The following is a 17,719-nucleotide window of genomic DNA, read 5'->3' as shown; positions in this document are numbered from 1 at the left end:
CGGGAGGTCGGGAAGAAACAACTTCCCACCCTCAGTCCGTGTCACATGTACCACAATCTTCTACAGCCTTTTAGACCCTCTCCAAATATAGGGACACCACACACATCTTCAGTGCCACCAAAGACCGACAGGGCTACTCTTACCATGCATGCTGCAAGTACTGCCATCTACATACTGCCTGGCCTGATGGAATAAGAACAAGCACTTGCCACCGGAAAGACGAAAATGTACCAGCTAAGCTCTACCTGCAGGTGCAGACAGATTATTTAACTCCTTTATAAAGAATCTGTGAAAGGCATTGATGAACAGCCAGCAGTATGATTTTAATCTGTGTGTCTATGTAAAGTTTAAGCCTCATCAAAAACAGCGCAAGAGTAGGAGGAGAGGAGAGCCCTGAAATGCCGAGGGCACACAAGACAGCCAGCTCTGCCAGCACCTTTTCACCTGCTTGCCTTCAACCCCATAGGCCTTGCATCCCGATTGCTCCTTCCGCCCTGCACCAGGGCCATGCCTCACCTGCAGGCTGCAGTGCTCCTGGCTGAGATGCCAGCCCCACAAAGAGCCATCAGAGCTCAGCGCCGTGCCATGACAGCACTCAGGGCCTTCCCTATCCACTTGCACCCCACAGCAGAGCATCCTGGAGCTGCACCCTGCAGCTGCTGCAGGGAACTTTATGCCAAGGGTTTACCACCTGCCTCGTAGCTTCTGGCAGAACACGAGACTGCAGCAGGCACCAGAAGCACCAGCACTTCACACGGTGATGCTGCACGTTCACTTCCTACTTTAAACTCCCTTTCTGGTGCAGTTCCCTTCTCCTCTTGGCGGCAGAAGCCAGATCTTGGGTTACAGACATTTCCTTTCCTTCCCCGATGGAGTACCATGGGGGCTTTTCCCTACACCATATTGGCATCTACCAACATGGGAACTCTGAATCAGCAGAAGCAACTTGCTGTTCTCAGCATCTTTCTCACCTTTTTGGCCTCTGAAGACAGCATCTAGGTCTGCTGCATAGCAAGACAGTCATAAAGAAAAAGCCACTGCCTGCGAGAACGGGCACAAGAAAGAGGTAAGAGAAAGTACATTGAAGGGGACCAGACCTGTTATTTTTAAAGGCAGCAAATTTTGCATATGCAGAAAAAAGGTTTCAATGATGATTTAGACGTTTTGACTGTGAATGACTTTCTGTAACTGTTCCAATACATTTCGTTTTCGTCATTAAAATCAAATCCGCACTGAACTCCACTCCTCCTGTTCTCTGAGTTCACAGGGCTAACCCCAGTGTGCTCAGTGTTGGAAAACAGACAGAACGTACTGCAGTACACCCCCTCCCAAGGGGAAACTGTGATTTACAGTCCCAGTAGCAGACAAGAGAATTGAGATAAACTAGTTTTGATGGCAGCAACCATGCATAGATACAGCTCATAATGCAGCCTGTCCAGCGACGAAGGGTCCATCGAAGACACAGTATTATGACTGACTTTTCTAGTTCTTGTACTGTTCTAGTTCTCCTAGCTCATCAGGAGAAAGGTCAACATCTTCTAACCTCCCAAACAAAAGCAGTTCAGCAGAATGTGCAAAGCACCCGCTCTATATACCACAGAAGGACTTCAGTTTTGTACAAAACTTTATTCATGTCAATACTGCAAAACTACAAAAGTGAACACAGAGAATCTGAGCAGGCCTGGAGCCTGTCCCATCCACCAACCTCTGGAGCAGCAGCAAGGCCCCAGACAGCTTTATTAACAAACTAGAATATGCAAAACTTTTCAGTTTAACAGCAGTTTTAAGATTTGGCTCTGAAAAGGGGTGTCTGGAAGAAATCCCTCATTTCTGCTTTACAACACTCTTCTCCAATATTCTGGCGTGCATAGGCATGGGTGAAAAAATTACCTAATTGGTAGCAAGAAAAAGCCTGGAGTTCTCGAGACAGAAACTACAAAATCAGTAGGTTCCCAGCTCTATACTGCCCCTGCATCCCACAAGGCAGATAAAGAGGTCTGGCGTGTTTTTTGTGGTCAGGTTAAATAGCTGCAAGCACAGAACAGGCTAAGCCTGAGGTTCTGACAGATGCACACTCTGCAAGAAGCTTGCATACGGGAAGGGCTGGTGTTCCCCAGGTTACCCAAGCTATCCATCACCTCACCCCTGCAAATATTCGACCTTTTCAGGACGTCAGTGTCGCTAACAAAAGCTTCCTCAGTTCAGTGTGACTAGGACTCTCTGGGGACCCCATCATGAGCTGCTCCACAGCGCGCTACACGAGGTGATAACCTCTGTTACCAATCTGTTACTGGTAACAAACAGATGTGGCAGGCTGGAAGCAGTAACTGCAGCAGGATCTGAAGACCTCTGAAGTTTCCCTGGTGCCTCAGAAAATGGGTGGTAATTCCACCTGGAGGACGAACTGACAACTCTCTAGAAGGGGAAGCAAAGGGAATCAGGGAAGCAAGATCAGATCCAGGGAGGAAGGACAAAGCAAGAAGGCTAATGCCCTGCAGCACTCATGCTGCCCACTGCCAGCACTGAATTTGTCCTCTATGATCCAGAAAGGATCAAAACACTAAATCAGTTTTCTAGATCCTTCCCTTTTCTCTTCCTTGCCTGTGATTTAGAATCTTTGCTCTTTGTTCTCATCTCTTCCACATCCCAAGACAGTAACTTAGCTTTCAGTTTGCTTGTCCCTGGGTTTGCCTGTCTCTGCCCTCCACGCCTGGACAAACTCCGGCTTCCGATCCCCTGTTCTGTCATGGCTTTCAGAAGATGTTCTTGCTTCTTCGCCACCATCTCCTCCCGGCTCCAGATCAGAATATTAAAGCCTGAGAGGAAAAATTAAACATTGTATTTGATGTAGATTTTCTGATGCACAATAACTTAGGCTATGCCGCTTAAATGCCAAAAATTCAAAATGTTTTGTCTGTTCTAAGACATTTCCAAGATAAATAGGATACAAAGATATTTATTGCAGACAATCTCCAAACACCCATGGAATTTTTCCTCTAAGTACGAAATGTAATCAAGTAATTTCTAATCTCATCTGTCACAATTATAAGACATAAACCTATAATCAGTTCCCTTAATCCTATACAGCCTAAGAAAAATTGAGTAATCTTGGCTGTGAAGCCTGGGAAATAAGGTAAGTCAAATAAAGGGAAAGTGCTACAGGCCTAGCCAGAAAAGGCCTTTTTTCCCCCATCCTGTGTTCTGGAACTGTTATATGGCCGGCAGATGGCAGCAGGGCTCAGGGGAGGCTTCTTCCCCTCCGGATCTCGTGCTCAGGAATGCTTGAGAGATGACTAGCAACCTGTTTCGTAACTGCAAAAGTGGAAGACTGACAAGATTGTCTTGACTTCCTTTACAGATGTAGAAAATTATAGGGGACTAGCAGTGAACGGGATCTGGGAAACCACACTCACGACTTGCTTTTAGTCTTGAGAAACAAGCTTACCCTTTCCCGGGTGCTTAGTGTTCCAGGTTCTCTTTACTTACCCATGCCAGAGGCCAGTGTGTCTCCCATAGGGTTAAATTTATTGAGCTGAAAGTGGAAAAACAATAAGAGTCTGTAAGAACATCACTGCTTACATAACAGAGGCGTAAGAGCACCACTGCTTACATAATGGCAACAAACAATCTGGAAAGCAGAATACTCCCTAAAGAGCATCACAGGAAACCCACAGATGACCATAGAACAGCCCCGCTCGAGTCAGCAGCTTTAGCCAGCAGCCACAACCCCACGAGACCGTGAGTCTGTCACAAGTAGAGAGGACGTTCCTATTGTTCTCGTCCCTAAAGCCCATCTCTTGGCTGCAGTTCAACACACAGAGGTAGTTTTAGTTGCAGTGCCCAACTCACCGAGATGATACCAGATGCGTTTGGGTCATGGAGCTGACAAACCATCTCCCCGGTGTTTCCATCAAATATGTCAACAGTCCGTAGCTCATTCACCGTGTACCCAGGGAACTTCGGGTCTGGGTAGCGACCCACTACAATGAGGTCGTAGCGAGGATGCCATGTCGCCTAGTCACAGAGCAGAGCGATGGGGAGTTAGAGATGGGCAGAGCTGATGCTGACACACACCAGACAACCGCAGCGTGAGCAGAAGTTTGTCCATCCCACCCACAGCCTGAGAAACACGAGCATCCTCAGCGGAATGCTCTGCAAGAGCTGCAGCAGTGTAAATATCCACCCACCAACATCGTATCCTGCCCAGAAATCAGACCATTGCTTTTAAAGCCTGCTGCTAGCACCAAGGGTGATGCTCCTCTCGGACTATACTGGCTTAACTCACCTTAATAGGTGTGAGGTGCTGGAACTGCCGATGCGGGTGTGGGATCAGATGCTGTGGCTTGGTCCAGTCTGAACACGAGTAAACCCTGATTTCATTGCGCTGGTCTGTACTCAGCAGCTTGGCACCATCTGTTGGGCTGAAGTAAGCTAGGAGAGGGGGACAACGAGGCAAACAAGAGATCACAATGCTGTGATTGACAAGAAATACAGAAGTCACATTTCTCTGACTAGAAAAACGTCAACTTGTTTCTTTGTTAAACTAAGAGCGTACATGTGGCCACGTGCCCCAACAGAGAAGACTTCACCTGTCTCAAGCAAACTCAGAGCTCTTACAGTAAGCTGAAACCTACAGCACTGGGTTACACAGGAAGAATCACTATTCCCATTTTCGAGTCAGAAACAGACATAGCCAAGAAAGGAACTTGTTCGTTCAGATGGGAAGTCACCAGAAAAGATGGAAACAGACACCTGCAGCTCAGACTTCCACAAACTGGTAAAACTGCAGCCAAGAAACAGCCTTGAGTCCCACGCCCTGCTTTTGCCAAAGGGACTGTCCCAATAAATTCAGTTTTCTCATCTCAGCCACTGCTGATGTTTCAACACTAACAAGCACAGTGCCACAGTTTGTACAGCAAGTCTGAGGCCATCTGTAGCTACCCTATTTCACCTCCCTGCCTCTGGCCGCACATTCCCACTGCCTTCCTTGCTTATAAGCACCAGCAAAAGGAAGACAGCTGGCACGCAGGAAAGTTTTTCAGCAAGAAAGCACGAGCATCCTCTCTGTTAAACCTGTAAGGCAGTACCTCAGAAAACAATGAGCTCTAACCTGCCTAGGATAAGTCTGTCAAAAAACAGAATTTATGTGTGCTTCCACCATGAACACCAATTCTGAATAATTTACTCAGAAGGTTAAAAAAAAAAATACAGGTTAACAAGTTATATCAACCTCCTCCTAAAGGACTCAGGTAAAATTCATGTTCAATGTTTGTGTTTAAAAGTTACAGGATACTTGAACAATTTGCATCTGGCTGCATTGAGGCTTGCTCCAAAGTGTTTTCATCTCTTAAAAAAACACAAAGAGATAACTGGAAGAGAGAATCAACTCATGCTTTTTGGGAAGAAAAGCAACATAGAATCCAAAACTCATGAAGAAAGGAAGGAAGAAAAACACGTGGATGGGAGATTCAGCAGACATCTGTGTGACAAAATTCTTATCTCATGAACTTACCTGCATTGACAGGTTTGTCATGAGGAAGCACATGAAGAAAATTAGTTTTGTCTTTGATGTTTCTGAGGTCCCAGATTTTGACTGTCTGATCCACAGATGCTGTGGCCAACAGCCACTCACATCGAGAGTTAAACTCCACGTGAGTTACTTTCTTCTTGTGCAATTTCAGCTTCCAAATCTGAAGCAGAGGAAACAAACAAAAAAAATCACACACACAAAAAAAACAAGGACTGGATTAAAAAAATGAAATGAGAATCTCCTAGTGCAGAGTAAAGAGGTCATACATTTACAGAGTTAAAAAAATAAAAATAAAAAACCTTCTACAATACACCTACTGGAAACAATAAAGGAGAAGAATGACCTTGGAACTATTTAATCATGGGAGAATCTCTGATCCACCAATTTATTACAGCTATAGGAAAGAAAAATACAATCCCTGTTTCATGGAGGGAAGTATTAATGTCACTGGTAAGACCTCATGTGGAATACTTCATGCAGTGCCAGTTTTGCAGCTGCAGGAAGATTAAAACAAACTGGAACAGGTACAGAAATGAGCCACCAACATAATAATAATAAGGAAGGGCCTACTTTGTGGAAGATCAGAAAAGCTTGCTTTATCTTAGTAAAAATGACAGGTGATGGGATACAACTGGCTTCTAGAAACGTATCAGAAAAGAAATAATTGAAATATTTGTCCTTTCCTTATAAGCAGAACAAATGGATATAAACTGACTATCAATGAATTTATATAGGATGCCAGAAGATTATTTCTAATCAAAGGAGTAAAGTTGGCTCACCCTCTATAACAATGGGTATCTCCTAAGTGCAGAAAAGCCCATCAAATTCTTTCAAGAGAAAAAAAGAAAGAAAGCAACTAACCTTTAATGCACAAAACTCATGTACTTGTAACTCTGCTCACTAATTTACACAGCTGCTTCTGGCCACAGCTCACCGGGCGGCACGCTCTTACAGATGTTATCCTTGCAGGCAGGAGAAATGGTAACTCCAGTGTGGCGGTACAGCAGGCTTTTGTAAGCAGGGCCACTCCAAGCCTATTCTCTAATAGGTTTCTGTACTGCTTCAGAGTCTGCCTCTGCCTGCTCTCTCATGTCTAAAAGCAGCAGTGCAATTTATATCCCAATGTTTGTTGAATTACTGTTAGGTACTTACTCCACAGTCATAGAAAGGTGTCCATCAAAGCAGCACCTCCCAAATGACTGCTATCAGTGCGCTAAATTTTTGGAAGCATGAAGGTTGCTGGCAAAAGGTATTTAGGTTCTTCAGGTTACCATATAACTCCTCTGCCCAGTAACAAATATATTTAAGAAAAGGGCAGCATATCACACAGTCCCTGTTTGAGAATTGTTACTATTGTGCTGACCAGCGTGCTTGGCAGAAGCGGAGGAAGTCTCAGCACCTAAACAGCGGATAGACTCATCTCCTCAGCTGCAAGGCACTTTTCCACTTTACTGGGCCCCTGTAGTGCAGGGAAGTACATGAGCCATGCAGATTCCCGTAAAGGAGATGCTGTAAGGAGCCATACAAACCTCTTCACCAGAAGTGCTGAGCAGAACCACGTTGCCCAAATTATCGCCTGTCACCACAGTGCGGCAGCTTGCAGAAACATCAACGCTGCAGTACCAGCAACTAGAGGGAAAGAGACAAAAATCAGTGCTGCCTCCCACAGGCAGCTGAGCTCTGGTTCACATCTTGTCCCTTCCTGACAAAGGAGACTGCAACAGATTGTAATTGCCGTCTCCTGCCTGATCTGATGGGGTGGCCCTGAACATCAAGAAGGGGGCCGGTTTATCAGCAGTGCTTGCTTTTGGTGACTGAATATGAAATAATTTCCAAGTAATTTGTGAAGCGCTCATTAGATAGAGTGGGACACATGGGGACAGCAGAACATAACAAAGGCTGAAAAGTCCCTTGGAGCCTGCACAAGGATACACCTTGGGAAAGATCAGAACACCCATGCAACACTGCCAAACATACAGAAACAGCTTTAAAATAAGGTTTTCCACAACACAGTGAAGCAGCAGTAAAGAAAAGACAAAAGCTTTGGATTGGAAAGTTGCACCTCTAAACCGTCTCAATTTCATGCTCCAAGAAACAGAACTGAGTAGAGACTTATCTGGTAAAGACATATTTCTTAACCCCAGCTCTGCTGGGAGGGTAGGGCCAGTGAGAGTAAAACTGGGGTCCTTTGGGAACCTGTAAGGAAAGCTTCGCTTGCAACTTATTGCAAATTATTTTTGAATTCAAGGCAGTGGGAATTAACATGGTAAGCCTGAACACTCCAGAGAGCAGTAAGGTAAACTCAGTAAGCTGAAACTTTGATTCTTCAGGAATGTTTTTTGGCCTTCCTCTGCTGCCTGAGCTGCTGCACACAAAGCGCCCAGAACACGGATCACAATGAAGAGCAGAAAGCACATTCTGCTCTTCTCACCTCACACTTTATACAGCAAAGCTTTGTCAGTACCTGCAAGACAGGAGATGGTGTCACCAGAAATAACAGCAGAAGGTGCATGCAGCGCACTCAGCTACTGCAAAAACCCAGGTGCCCTGGGGCTGCCTAGCTTGTCACCCACCCTGCAGCGCTGGAGCTGGGGCCAGGAGCCTACCTGTGAGCTTCCTCACAGGACCACTTCACACCAAGGATCTCCTAACACTTGCAAAGAAGCAGATGTTAGTGAGCGCGAGCAGAGCCACAGCACTAACCCAGCGCTAAGGGTTAACCATTAACCACAGCATTAAGCAGCAGAGATTCAACCTTGCCCTGCTCCCTCCTCACCAAACATTATGGAGCTCATGGCCACAGTCCGGGGCACGGGAGATCACCTGCACCGCTCTGCCCTCAAGGTCCTGCAGGCTTAGGGTGCCATCCCCTGATGCCACATAAAGCTTCACTGCCTCATAAGGACTGAACTTGATGTCTCCAAGAGAATCTCCCGGCCCTTTCTGGAATACACACAAAGCCAAAAGGCATCAAGGTTAGAATGGAAAAAAAATCTTAGTACAACTCCTCTCCTGGAACGCACTGCCGGTTTCCCAAGGCACGATGCTCCGCCTTCTGACAGGGGATGCATATAAGATCTTTCTGATCTGTTTCAGACCTGAGCACATACATTCTGAGCCTCTAGGTTCAACCCCAACACTTTGGGCTGCAAACTTCATTAGCAGAACTGCTTCCTCTGCTGCTGAGGGAAGGACAGGTATACAGTGAACCGCCTGGCTCAGACCAGCCTTAGGAGATCAGAAGAAAAACCAGCACCACTGCATGCAGAAGCTACCTAAAATCTCATGACAGCACTGCACCAAGCTTTTCTTACAGAGGCTTCGCACACCAGTTCACTATAGCCTCCTTCCAGTGCCTTACCTAGTCCTTCTCAAGGTACCAGCAGGCAGCACAAGAGCAGTGCCAGGAGAAATTCTACTGCTAGCTACAAGGCACAAGAACCTCAATGTTTTTCCCCATTCCATCTACTGAGGAAACGTGGAAAACATACACAAAGGTAGAAAAGAAGGATGCAGACTGGGAATCCCCAAACTCTGATCTGCACTCCTCTGCTGCTCACAGAGCAACCATTTAATAAAGTCACACAGTACACATTAGCTGTTAAGAGGCCAATGAAGACGGAAAGCCCACCCACAGAGCTTGCCTGTCCTCAACAGCAGCGAAGAAAGACTGCGTGCCCTTTCAAATCCAGGCACTACCGTGACAGGGATCCACTGGGATACAAGGTCTTCCTGTCCCACCTTGCCTATCTGACCAGTCACCCCAGCACCACTAGGGCTCACCTTCTGCCTTAAGACAAGACTGCAGCTGGAACAGCCGCTTTGGAAACCAACCATGAAACCTGCTACCAGAAAGAATCAGGTGGAGAAAAGCAAAGAGGAGGCTAACCCCATTTCTCTCACTTACCTACAAGCACTGAAGTAACTAATTGAAGAGGTCAGGCTTCCTCATGAGTCCACAGAATAGTGTGAGAGGGTGATTCTAAACACAGGCAGATAGAGTTGCCTCTAGAGATTCATCTCCTCATTCCTCTGAAGGATCCGAGTCTTAATTTTGATATTTTATATAAGAAGCACCAAAAGTTAGGTGGGACGAACTGGTGTGATCCTTATAACATGTACCACTTAAAGCCAGTGATGTTTGTGGAGAAGGACTGAGGGGACTACAGATTGCTCTGTAAAAGCCATCTGGCAGCGAGCAGCACCGCTACCAGGTCAAGAGGTCAGAAGGTCCCCAGGGCAGAGCTACAGAACATTTAGCTGAGGAAATCCACCCCACGCTCCCACATGTAACAGGTAGTAAGCAAGCATCTATGTCCTTCCCCTTAATGAGGAAGAGCTCTCTCCTACCCACCACCCCATTTCAGAGAAAAATAAAAAGGGAGAGTGAGCCTCCTCAGAAGGGAGAGGACTTTTGAAATTTAGAGGGTAAAGGAGGTCTACGTGGCAAAGAAGCCCAGCTCCCACATATTAGAGACCAGCATCTCCCTCTCTCTCTGTAGTGCTCCTGCCAGCAGGACACAGAGGCCCAAAACATTGCTGTATTTCTTACTCCCAGTCCTCGGAGATGGTGAAGACCCGGAAAGTATTGCCATTAAAATCCTGCAGGGTGGTAGTGCCGGCAACTGACGAAGTGTACAGCTGGCTAGGGTTAAAAGGGTTAAACTTCATTCCTGTGATGGCCCCTCCAGCTCCCATCTACAAGGAAGGGGATGAACAAAAGAAAAATCCACTGAGTGATGGGGAAGGAGGAAAGCGTGTTCTCTAAGTCTGCATTCTCTGCTACGTTCTTAACAGCAACAGCGAAACACACCACAGCCCTCCAGGAGACGAAGACAACCATGCCTTCCCACATGACAGTTGTCTAGGCAGCTGCCCTCCCAGAGAATAGAACTGAACTCCGCCAGTCCCCCAGCAACGTGCTCCTTGGCTGACATCACACTATTAACAAAAACAGAAATACAACCCCCGAATTTTTGGAGGATAGAATTCCTTCCAGTGCACACCTATGTTAATTTAGGAAGGGACAAAAGAGTCTTTTAAAGTCCCTGTAGGAATGCCAATGGCTGAATATACTATGGGGCATGCTAGCTATACAAACCACTCATTCTAGCTTAGTTTTTTTACTTCAGATGAAGGAACTTTGTTTCTCTCCACTCAAAGATGTTTCTTCATCTGACACAGAATAAAAGGTGAGCAGAGAAAGATCAAGACCTAAACCAGACAGACCCTCTTTGCCTATTTGCTTCTGGCATCCCTTTAAAATAAATGTTTTGCCAGTTTCTGAATTTGTTTTCCCACTGAACACACATCAAAAGTACAGTTTCATTATGAATTTACTCAACAAGCCTCTGTTCTCCCTAGTGCTAGAACAATCTGGAACTGAGGAATGACATGCTGCTGCATCTCAGTCCTGCCCCATGGCTGGCTACTCTGCAGCCCAAGGCCTTCACGTGTTTCTCACAACAGATCTCAGTTTTGACCTGCAAATATTTGGTGGTGCTCCAGTTTTCCCCTCCTACCCATTCCACACACCCAGAGACTTACCCCTTTTATAAAGCAGGTTTTAGTAAGTACTTCGTAGTCCCACAGAATGATGTCTCCACCTTTGGAACCAACAGCTACAGTACTTGGGTGTGTTGGATGCCACTCCAGGCATGTCACTCTCCTGTCAAAGGGACTTGCTGTTCGGAAGAGGCGGTATGAGGTCAGAGAACGCAGAAAGGGCAGCTGGAGACACTGTTACAAAGATAAAAGATAATTATGACTTTTGCAGGGATCCCTGAGTATCTCTGAATGAGGAGTGCTAACAATTTCTAATCACCACCAGTTGTGGGACATTCACAGCAAAGGCTAAGCTCCTCTGTGCAGAGTACATGCTGTGCCCATGGGAAACAACCTGGACCACGCAAATCCACATCAGCCACAGAACTCAGAAAGCAACAGAGAACTGAGAGATACCATGCTTTAAATGACGTACAGGGAGCTAAGCCTCTTGGGCTGAGCTAAGAAGGCAGGATAACTAATATTAACGAGGGAGGACAACACGTCTCCCTGTCAGAAATAAGACCTTGATGACTATGTCATTACTGTGCATCCAGAATGTTACACTTCACCTACAGCTACAATGTTATAGGCCTCCATCCAAATTGCTTGCAGCTTAACAATACCGCATAAAAAAAAAAAGTTAGGACATCGAACAGGTCATGAAGGAGGAACTCCTCACCTGCCTGAGCTGTGCCCGGATGGAGCCTCCCAGCATGTTCTGGTAGACATAATGAACAATGCTGCACCGCCGCCCCAGCTGATGGAAAAGGGCTCCGGTGTTTCTCGTCACAGACGCACCTCCACTCCGACCTGCCAGAGAGGAAAAGAGTAAAACTTACTGGGAGCCAATGCCGGTCATGCTCACTCACTAAACAACACGGGAAGACGTCAGCATTTGCTGCTAAATCCACGAAAAGCTTCAGCCACAAGTGAAAAGACTAAATGACTCTTACACGTCTAAGGTGCAAGCAGCCTTTGCAACTGTGGAGCCCAGTGCTCCCCCTAGGCTGCCAAACTTTGTGTATGCTTCCTCATGACAAAACTTCCTTCTCCTAGCCAAAGATTTAGCAAAAAGACAGCACGAGAGGGAGGACTAAAGCAAACTCTCAGGTGGTGCATCTCTTGAACAGTATACAGCTTGAATGGTTCATACCCAAAATGTACTGAGGCCATCCAAAGCCCCAACAACTTGGCAATATGCAGTGGGGCGGGGGCGAGCCCCTGTGTACAGGGGAAAGAAGGTCAGACTTGTGAAGAGCAGAAATGTTACACCTGAAATTTCCCCAAGTGTAGCAATAGGAGTCCCCACACAGTTCCTGAAATGCCTGCTTGTGAATGAGAATATTCTATCTGCTTGTGCTGTAGCCCATACAGTCTGCCTACAGCACTGTGAGGTTTGTTTTTGATAATAGACTTGCTGACGCCTCATCGCCCGAAAACCTTTCTGTTCAGGGTGATTTTTGCTGAGAGCACAGCATGCTTCTACATTTTGTTCATGTTCCAAGTTTTATCTTCAGGGACCTTTAGATAAAAACAAGATCTGTTCGCAGTCCCATGTCTATGATCTAATCATCCCCATGGCAATGGACTGTAACACCTCAGTAGATCTAGATGTCAAATGAGAAAGATGCCTTTCTTAAGAAACAAAAATGCTACTTTCATTTAAGGATACTAATGAAAAAACAGAAGACCAAAAACATAAGGAGCATTCTGTGTGATTAGAACCTAAACAAAATCTTCCTTTAATGCAAGCCTGGAGCCTAGAGACTAAACTTCTTTATTCACATGCTAACATAGTGCTAACACTTGCCACACCTGTTGAAGTGGGCATAAAAGGATTTATAATTCCTTTTTTCCTCTTTTTTTTTTTCCTCCACAAAAAAATCAGCATCTACAGTTCCTTCTTCAGAAGTGGGCATATTTTTTCAGATTGAGTTTGGTTACAAAGGATAATTTACTAAGAAAAAACTTCAGGCCTTTTTAGAATCTGCTGTAGGAAACACTTAAAAAGAGATTTCAACTGCAAGAAACTGGACCTGTCCTATATAATTTAGGAGAAAAAATATTTTTTTCCAAAATATATTAAAATCAATATATAAACAGTAATGAAGTGTTACGATTTTCTCTGGGGGTTTGGATGTTTTTCTCACAAAATACGTAAAAAGAACAGAAAAGCTCAAACGCAAAGGTCTTTTTAAGAAAGATCTTAGGGAAAAATATGATTGGTCTCTTCTTCCTCAAAGTACTAACTACATCCAACTCCTTCTGAAACTTAGGGGAACTACAGGTGCTCACCGAATCTGAAAATCAGGCTGTGAAGTTACAATGAAAACCACAGATAAGTTAACTAGAGAAGGTGCTTTAACTATCCACAATTACATACAGAACTCCTTTCCAACAAGAGTATTTTGCCTCCATGACCACTGTTCACACTGCCAACTGCTCCAAATTTTATAACTCCTACTTGCTTTAGGAAAGGTTAGAATATGCACAGATCAGGTGGAAATGCCAGTTTAGACTGCACGCTGTAGGATACCAACCTTACAGCTATGAAACTGCATTAAGAATTGCATGGAAGAAAAAATGATTCATTACCAAGGCTGTCTGTCCTACAGTAAAGCAGATATCTGCTAATTCAGGAATTCCACAGAACTCTCCAATGTGCTGTGATGGCATTATCAGTGGGCAGGCTTCTACCAAGGGGTACAGAGTCTCAAAAATGAAGGACAGACATGCACAGACACACTTTCACTAGACAGATAATTGGAGGCTGCACTACCCTGATACATGTCTGTGTATCACTTGAATATGTAACAGAGTCATCTGAACATGACTCTTGGCATTCTCCCTCTTCAACTAGTTGATGCCTGTGATTTAGGGTAAATCTGGCTGGGAGAAACAGTAAAAAAGCATTACCGATTTTCTCTAGGGGTTTGGATGTTTTTCTCAGAAACAATTTCTTTGCTAGTGGTTCGTTCTCTAGCTCCTTGTAGTCCAGTTTCCTTTTCCCAGACGATTGTGTCTCTTCTGACCAATGCTCACGTGCCCTCTCATGCTTCTTGTCCTTTGGCTGATTTACTGGAGCCATTCTGTCTGACCACTGGAAGCAAATAAAGCACGGAAGGTAAGACTGTCACAGACTTTTAACCAGACGACAGAGAGGAAAACTGGAGTGAAATTTATCCCAGTGGCCTGGAAGTAGTGATTATACCTGTAGCCTCTTTCATCAGCATGACAGTAGCTTTTTGTTGTGCTCTGCTGGAGAGGGGAACAGGTTCAATAAACTCTTCTTTGTTCCCATATGAAAATGAGTGTATCCTGAAGCACTAGGGTATGTTTTGACAGATGTGCCTCTACAGAAATTTTAAGCTTAAAACCCACAGATCTGCATAAAGCACATCTGTGCAACCACATAATACCCTAACTGTTCCTGCAGCAGCTCACACTGAGCTCTTCAGATTCAGCTAAGGAAAAGGTCTGAGCTGTTACGAAGACGGCCAAGGCTGACTGCTTTCCCACCGAGCATGTTCAGGGGACGCTTCCTACTGAACGGCCACCACCTGGTATTTGGGCCGGGCTCCTGCGCTGCGCGGCAAACACGCTCCGAGTGTTTTTCACCCCGGCGCCTCGCGTCTGGGCCCCCCCCAGGCCGGCTGGCGCGGCGCGGGGCTGCCCCAGCTCTCCGCCTCCTCCTCCCGGCCGGCGGGCGCCGCATCCCCGGGGGCTCCCCGGGGAAGAGCCTGCTCCGGGCCGGCCCCCCCGCTGGCGCCGAGGTTATGTAGGGACCAGCCGTGAACGCCTACGGGCGGTGCGGGGCCCGAGGGTCCCCGCACGGCGCCCTCCCCGGGCCCCGGCCGTGCCGCCCCGCTCTCACCTGCGCTCCGCCGGCCTCCGCAGCCCCGGCGCGGCCCAGGACGGCGGGCGGCAGCCGGCCCCTCCCCGGAGCTTTCATAACCGGGGCGGGGAGGAGCGGGGGGGCAGCGGCTGCCGGCCCCGGGAGCGGCGCCGAGCCCCGAGGCGGCCTCGGCAGGGCCCCGCCGCCATCTCGCAGCCGCGGCCGTCAGCGCCGCCGGGCCCGCGGCCGGCCCCAAGCGCGGGGACAGAGCCTCTGAGGCGGCCTTGGGGGGTTAACGTCGTCTGCTTCGGGACTTGTGCTCCTGGATTAGGTTCTGCGGCGCCAAACGGGGTTATTAAAGCTGCGCGGGGAGGGCCCAAAATAGACCAACCGAACAGCGCCCGAAAAAAGAAGAGATACTATTTAAAAACACGACTTTCACAGCAAGATGCACCTGGTGTCGAGCTGTGGTAGAGCTCGACAGAAAAACATGGGCTTTAGCTGGGGAAAAAGTCATGTCTGGATCAACTCAGAGGCTACCAGACCTTACCCTGGGCAGCACAGGAGAGAGAAAGTAAGACAATCCCCAGCTGGAGGTACACACACCTCCCTCCCTCTCCATCCAGGAGGGAGGCTGCTGCCTGCCTTGCCTCCAGAGCAGCAGGCATCCCATGCTTCAGGTCCCTATCAATATTCAGAGTAATAACGTCCTGTCATCCACACAGCTGGCTGCGAACACAGGTCCTAAAATATCTCTGTGTAACCGCTCCTGCAGTTGTAGGTGTGTTGTTTTTTTGGGGGGGGACAGGGGGTTCTACTCAAATTACCTATACATTTTCTCACATATTAGGAATCGAACTGAAAAACTACTAGGAGAAGCTATAAAAAGCCAAACTCCAGACCTTTCTGCTGCACTGCAACAATGTTGTATTAGTTGCTAGCATCCTAAAACTGAGTATCAGAATGACCTGAAAAAAAATCATAACCGCTGACAGACGTCAGTTTTGACATGTTGACAGACAACGTCAGACATTTTTGAACATGTATGCCAACCTGACCATAGCCTTACCAAGCACTTGTGTAATACACAGCATTCTTCTGAGAATTGTATCTATTAACAAAAAATAGCAATAGCAATAACTGAAAGTAGCATTTACCTGCTTTCCTCAGAAACCTCGAAGGCTTGATTTCTGGGAAGGGAAACTACTAGAGAAAAATAGCCTCCTTGTCTTGACAATGATCAACGGTTTCATCTACAGGTCTGCACAAGTCATCGTCATCAGAGCCAGAAGCTGTGGAGGTCATCAGGAATCACCAACAAATCACCAATTAAAGGACATAAATCTTAACAAACTCTGTTTTTCACATACAGTAAAAGGTGTACATTTCTAAGTCTGTAACTGAAGACAAATGCCCCGATAGCAACTTTCTTCAAGCAGATTGAAAGACTTGTATTGCTTTCAATGATCTATGTATTAATCCCAAAGTAAACTCCAATGGTGTCATCTAGGTTACCTCCAGCAATGTTGTGTACTTCCTGTCCCCATTCCTTTCATCTTCCAGCGTTTGCTTCCCTGCACAGAGGGCATGCACAGCAACCTACGGGTTTCCTCATTGCGCTGTCATGGTTAGCATTTTCTATCAATTACTAACACCACGTTTGCTTTCTCTCTTAAGAGTCACCAGATTATTTTTGTAATTGTTATTCACTAAGGACAAGAATAGCAGATCACAAATCATGCACAGCAGAAAGGCTATTGGCATAGGGTGCCGCTGATTAGTACTGGTATGCCAGTACTAAGCAGATGTGGTACAAAGCAGGCCAGAGAAAGAGTAGTTTGAAAATAATATTCTGATATGTATTTACAGGCTCACACGCTTCAAACTAATGTATGCAGCAAAGTCAAAGGAGTATAAATATGCATGGGCTGGATATTAGGCTTGTTTTTACAATGCCTTCTGTCTGATGTACGCTCTTGTTGAGGTTCCACCTTAGCTATAGATCACAGTTCTCTACTAGAGAATGAAGCTGTCTTGTTGCTGGGTCTGGTAAAGCTATATTCTGACTAAGACCGTCAACTTCATGGTATTTGTAATACTAGTTGGTATTTTGCCTCCTTGTTGCCAGGATCTTTTTCCAAAGCATGAATGTTTTTGGCTACTTCAGTCTGACTACTGATGTAAAGAGTACCATTACAGCAACTTGAGTTTTGCCTGCAGATGCAAGCAAGACTTATATTCTGCTAAAAGGTAGGAAAAATTTTTCAATCCCCAAGAGATAGGAGTAAATATGCTATCTAACCTCCTTCTATCCCATGACCTTTAATAGGCTGCCCTGCATCAGGAAAAAGAGCAGAAGTATTGCTATTCTAATGATCTTGTTTACCTGAGCACTCAATTTTCCCTAAGCAATTCCAGTCTTAGAGGAAAGGAGTGAAACAGCCATGTTACGTAGTAGCCTCGCCACTTAGTCAGTACTGGGGACAGCCAGATCCGAAATGGAAGGCATCTCAGATGCTCAATGCATGGAGTATCAGTATCAAAATCTGCATAACATAAAATAAGGCAAACGCTGGATAAAGAATATTAATGAATTACAGGTTTTTGCTTTCCGCTACCTCATTAATGTATGTAAATTCGATAATGGCATTAAAATCTCATATTTGATTTAGAGAATCTCTGTGCCAAAGAATTGGCACTGGTTTTGTTCTTTTTTTTCAGGGGTGGTTTCTTCTTTTTAAAATAAAAAAAAATATTTTAGTAAGATAAAAAGTTAATGCTTATATTCTCAGTGATAATTAACTTCT

At 45.9% G+C, this 17,719-nt stretch overlaps 1 protein-coding gene across 10 annotated transcripts in view; it reads right to left on the bottom strand.

Moving 5' to 3' along the window:
- Nucleotides 1-1,610: 1,610 nt before the first annotated feature.
- DDB2 (damage specific DNA binding protein 2) overlaps nt 1,611-17,719 on the bottom strand; it is a 17,500-nt gene continuing 1,391 nt past the window's right edge. For 4 of the 10 annotated variants that reach the window (XM_083839483.1, XM_083839481.1, XM_083839482.1 and 1 more), the window contains 12 exons: nt 17,299-17,458; nt 16,070-16,204; nt 13,994-14,177; nt 11,757-11,887; nt 11,078-11,269; nt 8,307-8,473; nt 7,060-7,159; nt 5,513-5,690; nt 4,286-4,431; nt 3,850-4,014; nt 3,487-3,532; nt 1,611-2,816 (listed from right to left, as the gene is read on the bottom strand). In XM_083839483.1, the coding sequence (XP_083695609.1) occupies nt 2,566-2,816; nt 3,487-3,532; nt 3,850-4,014; nt 4,286-4,431; nt 5,513-5,690; nt 7,060-7,159; nt 8,307-8,473; nt 11,078-11,269; nt 11,757-11,887; nt 13,994-14,165 (1,548 nt within the window). In that variant the 5' untranslated portion in view covers nt 14,166-14,177; nt 16,070-16,204; nt 17,299-17,458 and the 3' untranslated portion in view covers nt 1,611-2,565. Of the gene's footprint in view, nt 2,817-3,486; nt 3,533-3,849; nt 4,015-4,285; nt 4,432-5,512; nt 5,691-7,059; nt 7,160-8,306; nt 8,474-10,082; nt 10,229-11,077; nt 11,270-11,756; nt 11,888-13,993; nt 14,178-14,288; nt 14,312-14,951; nt 15,235-16,069; nt 16,205-17,298; nt 17,459-17,719 lie in introns of those variants that run through there. The other 6 variants (XM_083839478.1, XM_083839484.1, XM_083839479.1 and 3 more) reach the window with 6 other exon arrangements.

The sequence above is a fragment of the Anser anser genome (genome assembly GCF_964211835.1).
Source record: "Anser anser genome assembly, chromosome: 5".
NCBI classification, from domain to species: Eukaryota; Metazoa; Chordata; class Aves; order Anseriformes; family Anatidae; genus Anser; species Anser anser.
The sequence above is the reverse complement of the archived record's forward strand: the minus strand, read 5'-3'. Positions and strand labels throughout refer to the sequence as shown.